The 18,606-nt window shown below is 38.4% G+C and overlaps 2 protein-coding genes across 2 annotated transcripts in view; one reads left to right on the plus strand and one right to left on the minus strand.

Annotated features, from left to right (window-relative positions):
* LOC311597496 (olfactory receptor 7D4-like) overlaps positions 1-18,606 on the plus strand; it is a gene marked incomplete at both ends in the record, with an annotated part of 336,911 nt that overhangs the window by 291,575 nt on the left and 26,730 nt on the right. The window lies entirely within an intron of this gene.
* On the minus strand, positions 7,370-16,764 carry LOC311597501 (olfactory receptor 7A5-like; the record flags this gene model as incomplete). Its single annotated transcript, XM_084781718.1, has 2 exons — positions 7,370-8,343; positions 15,846-16,764. 2 exons carry the CDS (start codon positions 16,762-16,764, stop codon positions 7,370-7,372), a joined length of 1,893 nt encoding a protein of 630 aa, XP_084637844.1.

Consider the following 18,606-nt stretch of genomic DNA (forward strand, 5'->3'; position numbering starts at 1 on the left):
ACAGGACATTCTCCACTGGTGAGTGGAGAAGGAGATCTAACTTTCACACAAATTCTGGTGCCCCATATTTGAACATGTCCCTTGGATGGAGATGCCTGGTGGCACTCAGAGGAAAGAAGGTCACCAAGGAGAGACTTGATACCGTATGAGCATATACAGGGGGAGGAGGTCCCCCTCAGACACAGACATAGGGCAGAGTTGAAATTTGATAGGTCACTATGTCCTTCATAGGTCACTATGTCTTCATAGTCTCATGTTTCAATAATTAGTTGCCAAATGGTAGAACTGTTTGGGAAGGATTAGAAATAGGTGTATCACTAGAGGTGGGCTTTGGTATTGAAACCCTATTATCGTTCTAGCCTCTCTCTCTCTCTCTCTCTCTCTCTCTCTCTCTCTCTCTCTCTCTCTCTCTCTCTCTCTCTGTGTGTGTGTGTGTGTGTGTGTGTGTGTGTGTGTGTGTGTGTGTCTGTCTGTCTGTCTGTCTGTCTGTCTGTCTATCCCTATCTCTGTCTCTGTGTCTCTCTTTGTGTGTGTCTCTCTCCTCTCTGTCTCTGTCTCTGTCTCTCTCTGTCTCTCTCTCTGTGTGTGTGTGTGTGTGACTTGCGGCAAACTATTAACTGTAATCCTCTATAAAATCAAAATAGTAAAGCAGATCACATACTTGCAACAATGGCACAGGATATACACTACCATTCCAAAGGGGAGGAAATGAAGTATGATAAGGAAATATTGTGTCGAAGCAAGACTAAAACCACAGGGCAAACTTCAAAATCTGCATCTCTGTGTGTGATGGCAGAGGACTCTTCAGGTCTCCAACAACTTTAATCACTGTTGACCACAACACATTTCTCTCTCTTGTGCTGGTTCCACACCCACTCTGCAGCTTTTTTCAGCAAACATCCCATGATTCTGGAATCTCCAACATCTTGGGACCTACAATGCAAGCCAGGCCTCACTTCACAGCAGTATCCAAAAGACATGCCTGGCCTCAGTGGCCTTCCTTGGTCACAGATGGAGATTCTGTAACACTTTTCTTGTATCGTTCACTCTAATGCCATAATAATGTGGTTAAAGCTGCCAAAGTCTACTGCTTTCTGGGCCTCGGACATGGTTGCCTCATTCAAACACATTTTTACCAGATTTCTATTTTCTATAGTTTCCTTCACCCACTAAGCTTGGCTGCCTCAGAACTGTTTCTGTAGACCAGGCTGGCCTGATACTCAGAAATCCATCTGCCTCTACCTCCCGAGTGCTAGGATTTAAATTGTGTGCCACCACCATACAGCCCTAAGCTTTTCTTTAATTCTTTTTTCACTTTTATTTAATTCCCTTTCACAAGTTGAAGGCTTGCTAGGTATGCCCTTGCCCTGAGAACAATATTCCTTTTATTTCATTTACTACCAGGCTTTTCTTTAGACTTATTATTTCTTGAGCACTTGACTGCATTACAGTCAGCCATTTCCATTCAAATCACCCTCAGCACCACTGTCTTCCATTTTCCTACTAGTATGGTCCACTATGCCCTGCTTAAAGCACTCAACTGCCTTCCTAATCCAAAGTCCCAAAGTCTGCATTCTTCTAAACAAAAGCGTGGTTAGGCCTATCACAGTCCTATACCCAAGTCCCTGGTGCCAACGTCCGTCTTTTGCACTGGTCGAATAACAGAGTTAAAGGGAGATGTGGTGGTAACCACCACCCTGTGGCCTTTAAGTCCTTGATGCTGGCACTAATTTCTGAAATTCCTCCAGAGACACAAAACTGCTTTTGATTCACTGTTTTCTTTGGCAGAGACGATTCTTATGGCTTCCATGCATCCATTGCAACTATAATAGCCCTCATTCCACAGGCCAGGAAACTAATGGGAGAATTCTGCCAACTTCTAAGCATATCTAGAGTAATTATGCAGTCTGAGACTGGGGAAATAACCACAGGATGAGTTCAGGGACCCACTGGACCTAGTCTTCACAATGGGCAGAACTTTGGTCAGCAGACATGGTCATATATTTTATTTTGATGGAGAAATGGGCAGATGTATGATTTTCACCTGATTCATGGGCTATAGCTGATGGATAGTCCAGGAACATGGAGAGAGCATTATTGGAAAATTAGTGAGAAAGACATCTGAGAAAGAAATATGTGGATAGACTTCTCCAAATGGGGGAAGTATATGAAAATATGTGTATCCCATGTAAATGATCTAAGGCGAGGAGTTCAATGATCAAGTAGACAGGATGACTCAATACGTGGACAGTTAGCCTCTTTCTCCAGCCATTCCTGACATTGCCCAATGGACCCATGAACAAAGTGGCCATGGTGGCAGAGATGAGCATCATGTGTGGTCTTGACAACATGGACTTCTATTTACCAAAGCTGACCTGGATATAGCTGCTTCCAAGTTCCAAATCTGCCAACAGCAGAGAAGATATTGAGCCCCAGATATGGCACCATTCCCAGGGGTAACCTAGTTGCTCTGTGGAAACCTGTCCTCTGTGGAAAGGATAGTATTTTGTCCTCGCGAGAGCAGACACTTATTCTGGTTAAGGATTGTCTTTCCTGCACATAATACTTCTGCTAAAACCACCACTCAGGAACGTATAGAATACTTTATCCAAAACCATGGTACTCTTATACAGTATTGCTTCTGACAAAGGAGCTCATTTCACAGCCAATGAAGTGTGACAGTGGGCCCATGATATTGAAATCCAGTGGTCTTACCATGACCCCCACCATCATGAGGCAGTTGGCTTGTTAGAAAGATGGAATGGCCTTTGAAGATGAAGATGCCCAGAGGGGGTATTGCTTTCAATCAGCATCCAATATATGATATGGTGTGTCCCACAGCCATGATTCACTAGTCTAGTCATCAAAGTGTGGAAAAACAAGTATCACCCCTAATGACTCACTAGAAAAAAAAGTTGGTTCCTGAGCCCATGACCTTAAGCTCTGCTGGTGTAAAAGTTTTGGCTCCAGATATAGGAGCATTCTTGCCAGTAAAGCTACAATGAATATGGTTGAGAACCTATTTGCTTTCTTCTAACTGCAGACATCTGGGTTAACCAGCACCATTTATTGAAGATGGTTTATTTGCAGTGTATTTTCTGGATTTTTTCTAAAAAAAATAATAATAAAATAAAATCAGGTGTCCATATGTGTGTGTATTTATGTCTGGGACTTCAATTTGATTCTATTGATCAATGTATCTGTTGTTAGGCCAATAACTATAGCTTTGTAGTACAACTTTAAATCAGGAATGGTGGAATATCAAGCAGTTCTTTCATTGTTCAGGATTGTTTTAGCTAAACTGTTTGTTTTGTTTTGTTTTTCATATGAACTTGGGAACTGTCCTTTCAAAAATCTGTTTTACTATTTTAATTCTACATATCCTTGAGCACGGAGGGTCTTTTTCTCTTCTGATAACCTTTTCAATTTCCTTCTTAAAAGACTTGAAGTTTTCAACCATATAAGTCTTTCATTTCTTTGGATAGATATACCCCAAAGATATACTGTTTGAAGCTTTTGTGAAACATATCTGACCTATTTTTCAGTCTGCTATTTGTCATATAGGAGAACTACTGATTTTGTGAGTTAATTTTATAGCCAAATGCTTTGATGAGAGTGTTTGTCAGCTATAGGAGTTCCTCAGTAGAATTTTTATGGTCACATATGTATACCATTATATTGTTTGCAAATAATGATACATTACTTCTTTCAAATCTGAGGCCAAATTTATTTTCTCTCTATTTTATATATTAATTATATACTAATCACAAACAGACCAATAATCTTTTAATATTTTCTCAATGTATTTGGATCAGCTGGAAATCAGCTTAGATAACAATATCGAGTTTCAGCCATTATAACAAACTGATCAATATCATAGGTAAAATGAGGGGAAGAAACAGGATACAAAATTGTCACTATTTCATTCAATGCATTTAAATTTTCAACTGCCAAAATATTTTCCAGGATATGTGTGTGTATACAAATATATATGTGTGTGTGCATATATATAAATATATGTGTGTATATATATACATATATATGGTTTAGTGAATAAAATATTTATCATGCAAACATGACGACTGATGTTCAGATGCCCAGAATTTACATAAGAAGCTGAGCAGATATTGAGGCCACCAATAATCCCACGAATCAATAATCTTGAGAGTGAGCTGCCTACCTTGACAACATGGACCTCGCTATAGCTGCTTCCAAGTTCCAAATCTGCCAACAGCAGAGACGATATTGAGCCCCAGATACAGCACCATATGGGTAAGCTCTATATTTAATTGAGAGACTCTGCCTCAGAAAATAAAGTATAAAGCAAAAACTAATTTCAACTTGAGGTCCTCAGAATGATGCACACATGTAAAAATCACACATACATTAATACACATGCACTCATGTACAATACAAACACATACAAAATAAAACACATTTTTCCTGTGCTATGGATCAAACAAACCTAGGGTCTGATCTGTGCTAACTAAGCATTTCTCCACTAAACCACACACTCAGCCTCTAACCATCAAATGTTTAAGAAACCCCAGGATCTTGAACACTAAAACAGAGGAAGAGCATTATGTTTTGATTTAGTTTGGCTTTTGTTTTTTGAGACAGGGTTTCTCTGTATAGCCTTGGCTGTCCTGGACTTGCTTTGTAGACCAGGCTGGCCTCAAACTCACAGCTATCTGCCTGCCTCTGCCTCCCTGAGTGCTGAGATTAAAGGTGTGCGCCACCACACCCACCTTCCTCTTGGTGTCTTAAAATTAAATCCTTATTTTAGGCATCCTGTAGAGACTAACTGAAGTAGTAAAAGATCAGTAAATATGTGGACAGCTGCAAGCATATCCCAGAGTGGGAACAAGGAGTTATCTGTGGTGTGTTATCGTGTGTCTGCCTGTGAACTTGGCCTATGATCCATAGCCATGCATCCTGTATATAATCCAGAGGTGCACCTCCCAGTGCTGTGTGGAGAATGGACCAGACTCCCACTTGAGAAGAGCTCAGCGAACAAGTGAACTCTTCCTAGAATAAAAGGCAAGTGAAGTGGATTTGGGTTTTTCAAGAAGACAATCTGTTGTGCATGGAAGAAGTTTGGGCAGTTGATAAAGACTGCCACCAAGTGTGACAACCTGAATTCAGTTCCTGATTAAAGGAGAATACCCTCTCCTTCAAGTTGTCCTCAACCTCAGCGTACACACTGTGGAATGTGTGTCACACACAATAAATAAATAAGCAGATAAGTAATCTGCCAGTAACCTCTTCACAGGGTATTCTGTATTCTGACATTTCCGGTTTTGTTGTTGTTTTGGTTTTGGTTTTTGGTTTTGGTTTGGTGTGGTTTTTGAGAAAGAGTCAGAGTCTTAATGTATATCCTTGGTTGGCCTAGAACCCAGAGATTCACCTGCCTCTGCTTCCAAGTGTTGGGATTAAAAGTCTTCACAACCACACCTGGCTGTGTTATAACATGGCTCCATTCATTCTCACCTCAACGCCTAAAGTAAGTTACATTAAACTGCTGTGTCTCTTGGTTTTCTAAAAAAATAACAAAAACCAGAGTATTTATTACAACGTTGAGAAGACTGTACATGCAAAATGATGTGCACTAAATAGAACATATTGCACAGAGTATGGGGATCCTTTTATCTAAAATGCATCCAGGTTTGGGATTTAGTTCAGTGGCACAGTGCTTGCGTAGTTCTAGTGTCCAGAGCTAAAAACCAAAATAACAAATCCTTCATGATGTTGCAGCTATAAGAATCCTCTTTATATCTTAACAACACTTCCATAGTCCTTAGACGTTCCTAGGAAATAATTTATAGGGACACATTTTTCTGCTAGCATGTAAGGAGTATCTGTGCTAAGTATGGGAGGGTTGAATGAAATTTCCAGGATTCCTACTTTAACAAAGGATATAATTATGCTCTTCCTAAGCTGAAGTTTTTCAAATCAATATCCTGCCATCTATCAACCCAAATTATCGTGTTGTTTCTGTTGATAATCAAACTGGGTTTTCTGGAAGTCCCTCCTCTATGTACCACCCTCTCAACATTCATGAGCTAAGCTATTTCTGTGCTGTGGCATTAACCAAGGACAGCAGGTGCAATTTACCTACCTGGAGCTCAGCCTCATCCTACATCACTACCTCCATCCATGGCAGAGATACAGCGTCACAAAAGTACTCCAATGCAGACATTCATAGTGGTGCCCTGTGGGCTGTAACTAGTGAGCTGAAGAGTTAGAGGGAAAAGTTTATCATTGGCAACTATATGATCTCAGAGGATCAGTCTTGTAATTATCTGGTTTAATCCATCTTTTATAAATTTCTAATGACTTCCTAGAAAAATACAAAGTGAATGTTTATTAAGATGTAGGGCTCCTCTCAATCCATGAGCATCTTATGTGTAGTATTTACTTCTTTCAAGGTTTTATTTTCCTGATGCCTAGGGGGTTTTATTGCCATTGTTTGTGTATCAGTCAGGGTTTTTTAGAATCACAGAACTTATGGAATTAGTGTGTGTGTGTGTGTGTGTGTGTGTGTGTGTGTGTGTGCGTGTTTGTGTGTGTGTAGATATACAGGTTACAGTCCAACTTTCCCAACAGTAGCCAGCTGTAAATGGAAAGTCCATGAGTATAGTGGTTGCTCAGTTCCCATGAGGTTTGGTGTCTCAGTTGGTCTTCTCTGTATAAGTTGAAATCCCAAAGAAGTAGGCTCCGATGGATGTGCTGGCAAAGTGACTGCAGGCCAGCGAAGAATGAATGAACCCTTCCTTCTTCCATTGTCCTTATATAGGCTTCCCGCATAATGTATGGTCCAGATTAAAGATGTGCCTCAAGAACTGGATCACAGGCATGTGTCATCCCACCTCAAGATTCAGGTGAACAAAACCTGTGTCTTCCAGCCTCAAGATCCGGATCAGAGGTGTGCCCTCCGTTTCTGGATCGTAGTTCATTCCAGATGCAGCCAAGTTGACAACCACGAGATCCATCACAGTTTGTAATGTCAAAACATTAGTGAGATAGAAAATTGTGCGTATTAAATATTGTTATATGTCTACCTCATTGATAATAGTTACATTTACATTGTTATACAACCATCACCATCATCCATCTCCAATACATTTTTGTCTTCACTAATTTAAAATTTGTACACATTTTTAAACTCCCCTACCTCTCTCTCTCTCTCTCTCTCTCTCTCTCTCTCTCTCTCTCTCTCCAGTTTTACTAACTACTAGTCTATTATGAAATGTAAGAATGTATTAAAGTCATCAAAACCTAAAACTAATGCATGGATGCATGGGTCTAGGTGTTTTGTTCTACTGCATTTACCAACCCACACTCTAGATGGGTGTCACAGGCCTTAAGACTACAGTGTTCTTCTGTGGAGTCTCTTCACTGCTCTTTTAATGTCCTTGTTCTTCAGGCTATAGATGAAGGGATTTAGCAGAGGAGTGACCACAGTGTACATCAATGAGGCCACTGCAGTAATCCTGGAAGAATGTGATACAGCCGAACCAAGGTATACTCCAATGGCTGTTCCATAAAATAAGCAAACAACTGACAGATGAGACCCACAGGTGGAAAAGGCTTTATGCCTCCCGCCTGATGATGGAATTCTCAGAATGGAGAAAACAATTTTATAGTAAGAAAAGAAAATTCCAGAGATAGGAAGTAAACCAGATATGGTACCAGCAAAATACATGATTATGTTATTAATGAATGTGTCAAAACAGGCAAGATTAAGGAGTTGTGCAGGATCACAGAAGAAATTGGAAATTTCTATGTCCTTGAAGTAGATGATTTGCAAGGCAATTAAATTGTGTGCCTGAGAATCCACAAAGCTAATCAAAAGGGACAGGAAAACTAAAAAGCCACAGAGGCGAGAATTCATGATGAGTGTGTAATGCAGGGGATGACAGATGGCCACAAACCTGTCATAGGCCATTACAGTCAGAAGCATACCATCCATACATCCAAACAGGATCAAAAATGACATCTGCGTAAGGCATCCCACATAGATGATCTCTTTGCTGTGAGTTTGGATGTTCACAATCATCTTTGGGACTGTAGTAGAGATAAAACAGATGTCAGCCAAGGACAGATTGCAGAGGAAGAAGTACATTGGTGTGTGGAGGTGCAAGTCAGAGCTGACAGCCAGGATGATGAGCAGGTTCCCAAGCACAGTAACCAGGTACATAGACAGAAATAACCCGAAGAGGATGGGCTGAAGTCCCGGGTCATCAGAGAATCTCATGAGATGGAATTCTGAGACAAGTGTTAGGTTTTGTAGTTCTATATTGTTCGAACAGCTTTTGAAAATGAAAAGAGGGTTAGTACAAATGATAGAAGTTTACTGTCACTCAACACTGTGTATTCTGAATTAAAGGACATGCCTTGTGAAATGATCAGGTGACTGGGCATATCTGCTGCAATCTCACTATTCTTTTTTTTAACATAATTTTTGACAATTTCATACTGTATACAGTATATTATGATTCTATTCTCTCATTCCCCTCATCAAATGATGACATCCTTCTTATACCAACTAGTCCCCTCCTATGTTCATGCCTTTTAGTGTATGCCTTGTGCAGGTGGTCACAGTTGCTACATGTTCGTGCACGCAATGACCATGCTATGCCTAGAAGACAGCGTTTCACAGTATCCCTAACCATCCTCCGTTTTCACATTCTTTCTACCTGCTCTTATTTGATGCTCCCTAGGTCATGGATGTCCTGCTTAGGGCTGAACACTCTCAACAGTCACTTGTTCTTGTTCTCAACACATAAACAAGCCGTGAGTCTGAATTAACTGCCACCCACCAAAAACAGAAGCTCATCCAACCAAGGCTCTAAGCAGCACCAGTGTAAAGGCATAAATACAAACTCATTTTTTCACCGGCAACGTTATCCATCTCTGCTGACACTCACTCACATTAAAGAACATCCTTAGGAAGAGTGTACAAGACCAAAACCAAAACCAAGATATAAGCCATCCTATTGATCACAATATAATACAAAAAAATGTAAATAAAAACAGGAAAAAATAGTCTTCCCGTGCTGAGAAAATGCAACTCTACCTAAAGAAAATTACGACACTTACAAAACACACTATGATGTATTTTAAATACTCCAAGATGCTGTATAAATTGCCTCGACATGAACTATTTATAAAACTTCTGAAAGACTAAAGATAATATTGCTGATATTAAAAATAGCATTGAAACTTCATGATCAAGGAGACTTTCTTTATTTTCCAGTTTAGCTCGTGGAGTTTCTTAATTTTTTGATTTTCTGTTCCACTAATCCCTGAAAATAAGGGCTCACTCAAATTCTTAGATTGTCTTCAAACATCTTCTTACTCTCTGACCTGACTCGAGTGGACCTTCGTTTTTTTGAAGGTGCATATAACACTACAGTGCCCTGACAACATAAGGTATTAGTGAGCAGCTCACCTGAATCAATTAAACAGTAATGAACTTTTAAGAAGTGTTTCCAAAATATTTTATAGAATTTTGTACTAGTCACATACAACCCTAGGAAAATATCCTGTGTCTTAGATCATGTTTGATATTTTTTCTATATGACATCCACCCCTTTTCTAATCATAAATTCTTGCATACACAAATGAGGAACATAGCACCTGAAATCTTCCCAAAAGAGGTTTTATTTAAATCTAATTGAAAATACTTCATGCCACTCCTCCCTGACAAAACAAGACTCCTTATTTAACGATGTGGGGAAAATAGCTTCAGTACTGAGAACCAGTGTGGGAGAAGAGCAGACTAGGAGAGTTCCTAGAACCCAACCCAGCTCCAAAAGTCAGCTCAGTCCTTGGAGCAGAATCCTTGCATGTTATTATCCTACCCTCCATCCCAACAGTCTTGCCTCCTGATGACAAAGAAACAGTGGTCTTGACAGTCCCTCCACCCTCGTGCCATCTCCATTTGCACTTACTGGACTAGGCTGTATCTCTGTAGGGGCATTTCCAACTGCTTCTTGCCTGCCTGATATTCACCGAAGCCACAGGTTACATATTCAGAACTTGAAAACAAGACAGGCTTAAGTTAACGAGGGTGTCCACAGGAGGTAAGACACACTGAAGTTCGCAGATCTGAAGGCACTGACTAATTACTTCAACGATGTGACCTTACAGGCTTTATGCACACAGCTCCTAATTAGGCAATTGGACCACATTATCCCTTTCTTTGGGGACTTATTAGTAACAGTAGAGGGAACAGAGAAAATATGCTTGGAAATTTCTAACTTTTGTAATAGAATATTTCTGTAAAACTAAGTCTACTACTTTTTGGTTGGCTGTTTGTTCTTGTTCTTGTTGATGATGATGATGAAAGAAGATGATGATGTTTGAGACAGGAACTCGCTATGTATCTCTGGCTTTCCTGGAATTTTTATGTAAACCGGGCTGGCCTTAGACTCACAGATATCTGTTTGCATCTGCCTTTGCCTCTGCCTTCCTATTTCCATGTCTCAGTTTTTTTCTCTAAGGAGAAAATCTTATTTCATTTCCTTTCTATTTTTCATTCTATTATATTATGCATGATAAAATATGATTTTTTTATAATTTAAATGAGTCTTCAGTTCTAACAATTCATACCAGTGTAGTTATATATTACATGGGACAAAATTTCTGATGTTTATATATTTATTTGATAGCATAAAAGGTAACATGAAACAAGTCATTTTCCTTTTTCAGATAAGTCACAATAGTTAAACACATGACATACTATGTTTTTATATAGGTATATATAGTATAATGTTCAAATTGGGGTAAGTATGTCCATTTGCTTAAATATTAATCATTCAAAATCCATTTTTCTAGCTTTTAAATAAATACACACATTATATATACACACTTGAATCAACATTTCCAACATTTCCTTCCTGCCAACTTTCCAAGACCTCTTAACTACTTATAACTCTATGAGATCAACTTCTCAATCCCCATGTGTGAATGATATCACGGTATAAATGTCTTCTGTTTTGGTTTCTTTTGCTTCCAGTTCCATGCATGCTCTCTCAAATAGAATGGTGGTAAACATCTTATCCTGTGCGTGTTCCAGATTTCCTTTCCCACTCATTAACAGACACATAGGCTGCTTCTATTTCATAACTCTTCTAAGTAGTTTTATAATAAAAATGAAAGCACAAAGACATTGATAGACCTGATGGATAAAGGACCCTGATGCCAAGCCTGGCAACCTGAGTTTGACCACCACAATTCATGAGGTAGAAGAGAACTGACTTATAAAAACTATCCACTGACCTCAACACACAGCATGGCACAGTGGGCGCATTCCCACATGTGTATATATATATACACTAAATAAATGTGCAGTTGTCTCTTTAAAAAATACTTCATTTCCTTTGAATATATACCTAGTAGTGGTACTGTGGATTCATTTAATAGTTTTGTTTTCAGGAACTTTTAGGACAAAGACATTACTTCCCAGTGTTCTGGTTAGTTTTATTCTATTTCCAGAAATGACTTCCCATTACTTCCTTAACCATCTCATTATTGGGGTGACTCACTAGGTTCTATTCACACTTAGTGAAAGAAGAGTGAGCAAAAGCATGAGAACTGTGAGGTGGGTGTCGCTGGAGGATCTACACTGCTGTCCACTTAATCTTCCATCAGAAGTTCAGAACCCAAACACACTAAGAACCAGGTTTCAAAACATGCCTTTCCATCACAATCCTCAGTTTAATACCATATCAACAAAACATTCCTGAAGACAGACTGGTGGATATAATTTTCACTATGCTGACTATTTCTACAACACACAACCAGATGGTCAGAGCATTGCTCCTGGCTTATAGTTGTGTAAGTGCTGTAGTTTCTTTACTACTAGAAGAGTTTGCACTGACACTACAATAAAACTCAGCTTTCGTATAACCAATTTATTCAGTATCTCCTATGATTCTGATATCTTTATGAGTAGAAATCACTTCCCTCTAGAATATATTTTATTTAGATTTTTTTTGCATTCTGAGCTCTTGGGCACTTTAATATAAATTGTGTTTGTTGCTCACTACTTATCTCTCATGGGTAAGCTATAATGCATGTAAATAATGATATCTTAAAATATTCAACAAAATATGGTTGAGCATATGTCCTTGTTGTGTGCTGGAGCATCTTCTGGGTATATTCCAAGGAGTGGAATAGCTGGGTCTTGAGGAAGCCCTATTCCCAGTTTTCTGAGATAGCACCAGATAGATTTCCAAAGTGGCTGTACTAGTTTGCATTCCCACCAGCAATGAAGGAGTGTTCCTCTCTCTCTACATCCTCGCCAGCATGTGGTATCACTTGAATTTTTGATCTCAGCCATTCTGATGGGTATAAGATGGAATCTCAGAGTTGTTTTGATTTGCATTTCCCTAATGACTAAAGACACTGAGCATTTCTTTCTCAGCCATTCAATATTCCTCTGTTGAGAATTCTCTGTTTAGTTCTGAACCCCATTTCTCAATTGGGTTATTTGGTTTGGTGGTGTTTAATTTCTTGAGTTTTTATATATTTTGGATATTAGACCTTTGTCAGATGAACAGTTGGTGAAGATATTTTCCCAGTCTGCAGGCTGTCTCTTTGTTCTGTTGACAGTGTCTCCTGCCTTACAGAAGCTTCTCAGCCTCATGAGGTGCCATTTATTAATTGTTGACCTTAAGGCCTGGGATGTTGGTGTTCTGTTCAGGAAGCTATCTCCTGTGCCAATGTGTTCTAGGCTCTTCCCCACTTTTACTTGAGTTTTGTTCATGGTGACGAATATGAGTCTGATTGCATATTTTTACACATAGACATCCAGTTAGACCCAGCACCTTATTCATAATTGCCAGAATCTGGAAATAGCCTAAGTGTCCCTCAGTAGAAGACTGGATAAAGAAACTGTGGTACATTTATATGATGGAATACTACTCACCTATTAAAAACAAGGAATTACCAAAGTTTGTGGACAAATGGATTGAACTAGAAAGGATCATAATGAGTGAGTTAACCCAGAAGCAAAATGCATGTCTGAATTTTTATCTTTATCTTTTCATTTTACTCCTAAAGAACTGATTTGTGAGTTGCATGACTTGAATCGCTGAAAGTAATGCCTAATACACTTGAAATGGCAGTACCAGGCTCAAAAACAAAACTTCTGAGCCATTTTACAGCAGTTGACAGAGAGAGTGCAGATCAGGGACAGACAACAGGTGGAACAGAAGATGATGGTCTTTAAGAACAGAAGAAATCTTTTGTAATTAAAAATATTACACACACACCACATTTCTAGAGAATATGAATTCTTGGAAAATGTTTAGAAATCACCCAGAACTTGTAGCCTATCCATTGATAACATCCTTCCCCTATATAAAGCCAACTTGTAAAACTTGTGAGAAGTAGCATTTTTTTTCAAACCTCAACAACAAAATACAAGACATACAAAGGGACAAGAAAACATGGCGCAGCCAAATAAATAAATTAAATTATAGAAAGGTAACTCCTCAATTTTCCTTTTAAAATTGCGGTCTATGATTTATTCAACAACAAATTTAAACATGTAAAGGGAGGTCAATAAATGGGAGTGCCACACAGACAAAAAACTAGGAAAATTACTCATAAACAAAATGAGAATGTGTTTAAAGTTTACCGCCTGTATTGTCCTTGGCTGGTGCCTTAGTTTGAGCAGGACCCCTGGGCCCAAATCTGCCTATCATAATGTTCTACTTGTAGGTTTCTAGGGCCCTCTGGATCCTTCTACTTTGCTATTCTCCCATGCTTCTCTCATCTAGAGTCCCAATAGGATGTCCTCCCCTCTGTCCCAGTTTCCTGGTAAGTGAAGGCTTTTGTGGGACAATACAGGCGGTAAACTTTAAAACCCTACCCAGATCTAGCCAATGGTCAGAACAGTATCCACACTTGAGTGGAGAGTGGGATATGACTTTCTCACGTACTCTGGTGCCTCACATTTGACCATGTCCCCTGCGGGGGGGGAGACCTGGTGGCATTCAGAGGAAGGACAGCAGGTTACCAAGAAGAGACTTGATACCCTATGAGCATATACAGGGGGAGGTAATCCCCCTCAGGAACAGTCATAGGGGAGGGGAATAAGGGGAAAATGGGAGGGAGGGAAGAATGGGAGGATACAAGGGATGGGATAACCATTGAGCTGTAACAAGAATAAATTAATAAAAAAATGAGAATGTGGCAATCACATACAAATTATTAAAATACAACAATTTTAAAGTTGAGGAGTACAATAATTCAATTGAAATAGTCAGTAGTATGTTTATGATTGATTCTACTAAGCCAGAAGAAGAAGCAATGGCCTTAAGTACTGATTATTTGAAATTGTTGAATCAGTAAAGCAAATGAGAAAAAATGAAGAAAAGCAGACATACTAGTAGACTTATGTGACATCATAAAGCTGGCATGATTTTTTAAGATTTATTTATTTATTATGTATACAATGTTCTGCCTGCATGTACACCTGCAGGCAACAAGAGGGCATCAGATCACATTACAGACGGTTGTGAACCACCATGTGGTGGCTGGGAATTGAACTCAGGACCTTTGGAAGAGCAGGATGGTGCTCTTAACCAGTGAGCCATCTCTCCAGCCCCTGACATGTTTATATTAGGAAAATTCCAGAAGGGGCAGGGGCAGAGACAGACAGACAAACATTTTTTTTAAACTGAAATGCATAACTTCTCAATTTTGAAAATGAACTATCCATATTATTTTTAAAACTCTATAAAGTCTAATAATGGTAAATCTAAGCTCATAATTAGTGGCAATGTCAAAGAAAATCCTGAAATCAGCAGTAACATTTTCATTTCATGCAAGAATGCTACTATAAATACATCAGCACATTTTCAGTAAAAACCTTTGGTGCCTTTAAAAATTTGTGTTTACCCACACACCACTTCAGTACATCAAAAGCTCTGAATAGAAAACACAACATCAGTACTTTTAAATGTTTTTGTATATTTTTATTTTATGTGTATGAGTGTCACCTCTGTCTACGTAAATACACCAACTGCATGCAGTGCCCATAGTGGCCCAAAGGACAGCACGGTATGCAACGGAACTGGAGTTACAGATGAGTGTGAGTCACAATGTGGTTGCTATAAATCAGATGCTTCACAATGCCCACAGGCGTCAGTAATTTTTATAAAGGCCTTGAGAAATTTCATAAATACAGGCTTGATTACGAGTAACCTACATCCTCATAGAGAACCTGAATAAAATCAGATTCTTAATGTATACTGTTTTTACTTTGTTCTTTGAGATTCCTACCTGCATAAAGTGTATTTTGTCACACTCACCCTGAATGCCCCATTCAACTCCTCCCAGATCATCCCCCCACTCCCTCCCAATTTCTGGTACTCTTTTTTTTTTTTTAACACAGTGAAACCAATAGCACTGCCTATCTGTGCCTGGACACGGAGTCATCCACAGTAATATGGTCATCCTTTCAGGGACCACACACAAAAGAAAGAAAAGCAACATTTGTAGAGCATTTCTGAAGAGACACACACACAAAAAAAGTTTTTTTTAAAGGCATTTTAGTCTCCTACCAGAGAAATTTGTATATCACACATATTTTACCCAGAATGATGTGCACTTTTAATAAGCACATATCCCCTAGTGTTCCCATTAAGTGTGGCAAGAAGCTGTTATAGAATTTTGTTATAATATGGAGGGGAGGAAGAATTTAGTTCCTTCCTCCATGGTGAATATATAAGAAAGAAAGTCACTCAGTGCTTTCAATTGTGTGGTTATTAATGCAATATTAAACAGATGAAGATTCCATAGGTATTATAAGAATTAGGAGTTTTGTTTTCTGATAAGACGCCACATGGCCCTCTTGATGTCCTGATTTCTTAAGCTGTAGATAAAGGGGTTGAGCATGGGGGTGACCACAGTGTATGCGACTGATGCTGCTGCACCCTTCCTGGGAGACAATGAGACAGCTGAACTGAGGTACACCCCAAGGCCAGTCCCATAAAATAAGCAAACAACTGACAAGTGGGAGCCACAAGTAGAGAAGGCTTTATACTTCCCACCAAGTGATGGCATTCTAAGAATCGAGGAAACAATTTTATAATAAGAGAAAAAAATTCCAGAGATAGGAAGAAAACCAGAGATGGCACCAACAAAATACATGACTATGTTATTGGTAAAGGTATCAGAACAGGCAAGGTTGAGAAGTTGAGAAGGATCACAGAAGAAATGGGAAATGTCCACACTCTTGAAGTAGGTAAGTTGTAATACTACTGAATTATGCATCTGAGAGACCAAAAGGCTAATTAAAACAGACACAAGGACCAACAAGCCACAAAGACGAGGGTTCATAATGACCTGATAGTGCAAAGGATGACAGATGGCCACAAATCTATCATAAGCCATTACAGTTAGAAGCAGACTATCCAAACACCCAAAAAGCATGAAAAAGGACATCTGAGTCAGGCATCCTGAATAGGAGATGGCTCTACTGTGAGTCTGAATGTCCACTATCATCTTTGGTAGTGTGGTGGAGGTGAAACTGATATCAGCCAAGGATAAGTTAGAGAGGAAAAAGTACATTGGACTGTGGAGGTGGGAATCAGAACTGACTATCAGGATGATGAGCAAGTTCCCAAGCATTGTGGCCAGGTACATGAACAGGAACAGTCCAAATAGTATGGGTTGAAGCTGTGGATCATCTGAGAGTCCCATGAGGTGGAATTCTGAGATGTGTGTTATATTTTTCTCTTCCATGTTGCTTGGACACCTTTTGAAAACATAAGAAGATTGAAGAAAAACAAATAATTAAACCCAACAATGGTTCTGAATTCTCAATGAAAGAAGTTTGTTGATAAATTCCACACATTTTGTTTTAGGATCATTCACAGCTATCTGAATTACTCGGTTTTTATGTATTCAGTCTCTAAAATAATTATATAATTGATCATTTTCTGTTATTTGTCTCATATATACATTAATTCATGTATATATACATCAGAGAAACACAAATGAAGTATGTTTGAATAGCGAAATCACTAACTAAAATCTATGGTCACAGGAAAATATTCACTTAAGATAAAATATACAATAAAAAATATTCTTTCCCATTGAAAGTGATATTATTTATATTTAGAGTAATTAAGGCTGAGTTTAGGGTACAGAAATTTAATTCCAACACTTGGGAGATAGAAGCAGGCAGATCTTTATGAGTTTGACGCCAGCCTGGTCTACATAGTGAGTTTTAGGACACCCAAGGCAATAGTGAGACCCTGTCTCAAAACAAAAAAAAATAGCAATGAAGAAACAGCCTTATTTTATGCACATATATGAAAAAATTTCTCATACAGAACTTCAGAATAAAGGATCTAGTAGGAGAGAAAAGTGAATAAGAAAAGAATATGGGAAGGTGTGAAATAACTAAAAATTCATTGAACAAATGTATGGCACTGTCAAACAATTTTAAAATTATGAAGAATTACTTTTAAGGCAAAAATAAAACTTTAGTTAGACTTTATCAAAATAATGTCAAATTCATCAAGGTACAAAAGATAAAAATTTCATTAAGTTGCAGTAAGTTAAGCAGGACCAATAAGATGGTAAAAGCTGCATTGTCCATAAGAGTTCATTTTCCAAACATTTGTGAAATAAAAGTAATATTTTCAAAACATCTGAGATGCTTTAACAAAACATGCTATTTGAGAACCAAAATTGGGTTCTGATTCAACCCATGTTCTCTGTGGGATACTGTGTGTTTATAGTTTTAAAATTTAAAAAACTATATATGTATGCCCATTTTACAATATAGGAACTTTAAATACAAACATTGGCAGATTATTCACTTAGAACCCAAGAGTGAAATATAAGAGCAATGAGCCTGGATGTCACACAGAAAGTTAAGTGTCAGAGTTTTCTCTATATAGCAAACTTTTCTCATCTATCTACATTCATATTTGCACCAAGCCAAACTTATTTATAAGTTTATTCTCTCAACCCGTTATAGTAATGTTTCTGATATCAATACAAATGTGAAAATAAATCTGTAATCTATCAGCATTGTGATAACGTATATTTTAATTTTCTGTAGATAGTCCCACATGCATTATCTACTTCAACATCAAATCTATAAAGAAACAGGAATTAATTTTTAAAATAATTTCCTACATTATGGAATAGCAAACAGTATAGTGTCTGAAACCGTATCATGTAGATTCTAAATTAAAGCCAAACGTTCATAATCAAAAAAACATTTTATATGTCATTTATCTGCACAGATTTTCATCATTTTTGTGTCTTGACTTTGATCCTTTATGGGAAAAAGTATTCACTAAATACATGGCCCATTCTGTTGCTGAAGACACCATGCAATTTGGTCTCAGGACATGGAGAAATCCAACTGTTATTGGCCAAGAAGATTCTTCCCTAATGACTATCTTTCATAATCCAGGATGACACTATGCAGGCTACTGAGGGGAAATGTCAACAGTCCTACCCAGCTGTGAACTCTGTGAGCTACAATAATAACCAGCACGGCTAGATATGCCTATGGAGATTAATGTGGCACAAATGTTATGGGAGGAGTCAATGGCTTTCTGATTG

Source organism: Acomys minous (genome assembly GCF_964271855.1).
Source record: "Acomys minous genome assembly, chromosome: 5".
Lineage (NCBI taxonomy): Eukaryota > Metazoa > Chordata > Mammalia > Rodentia > Muridae > Acomys > Acomys minous.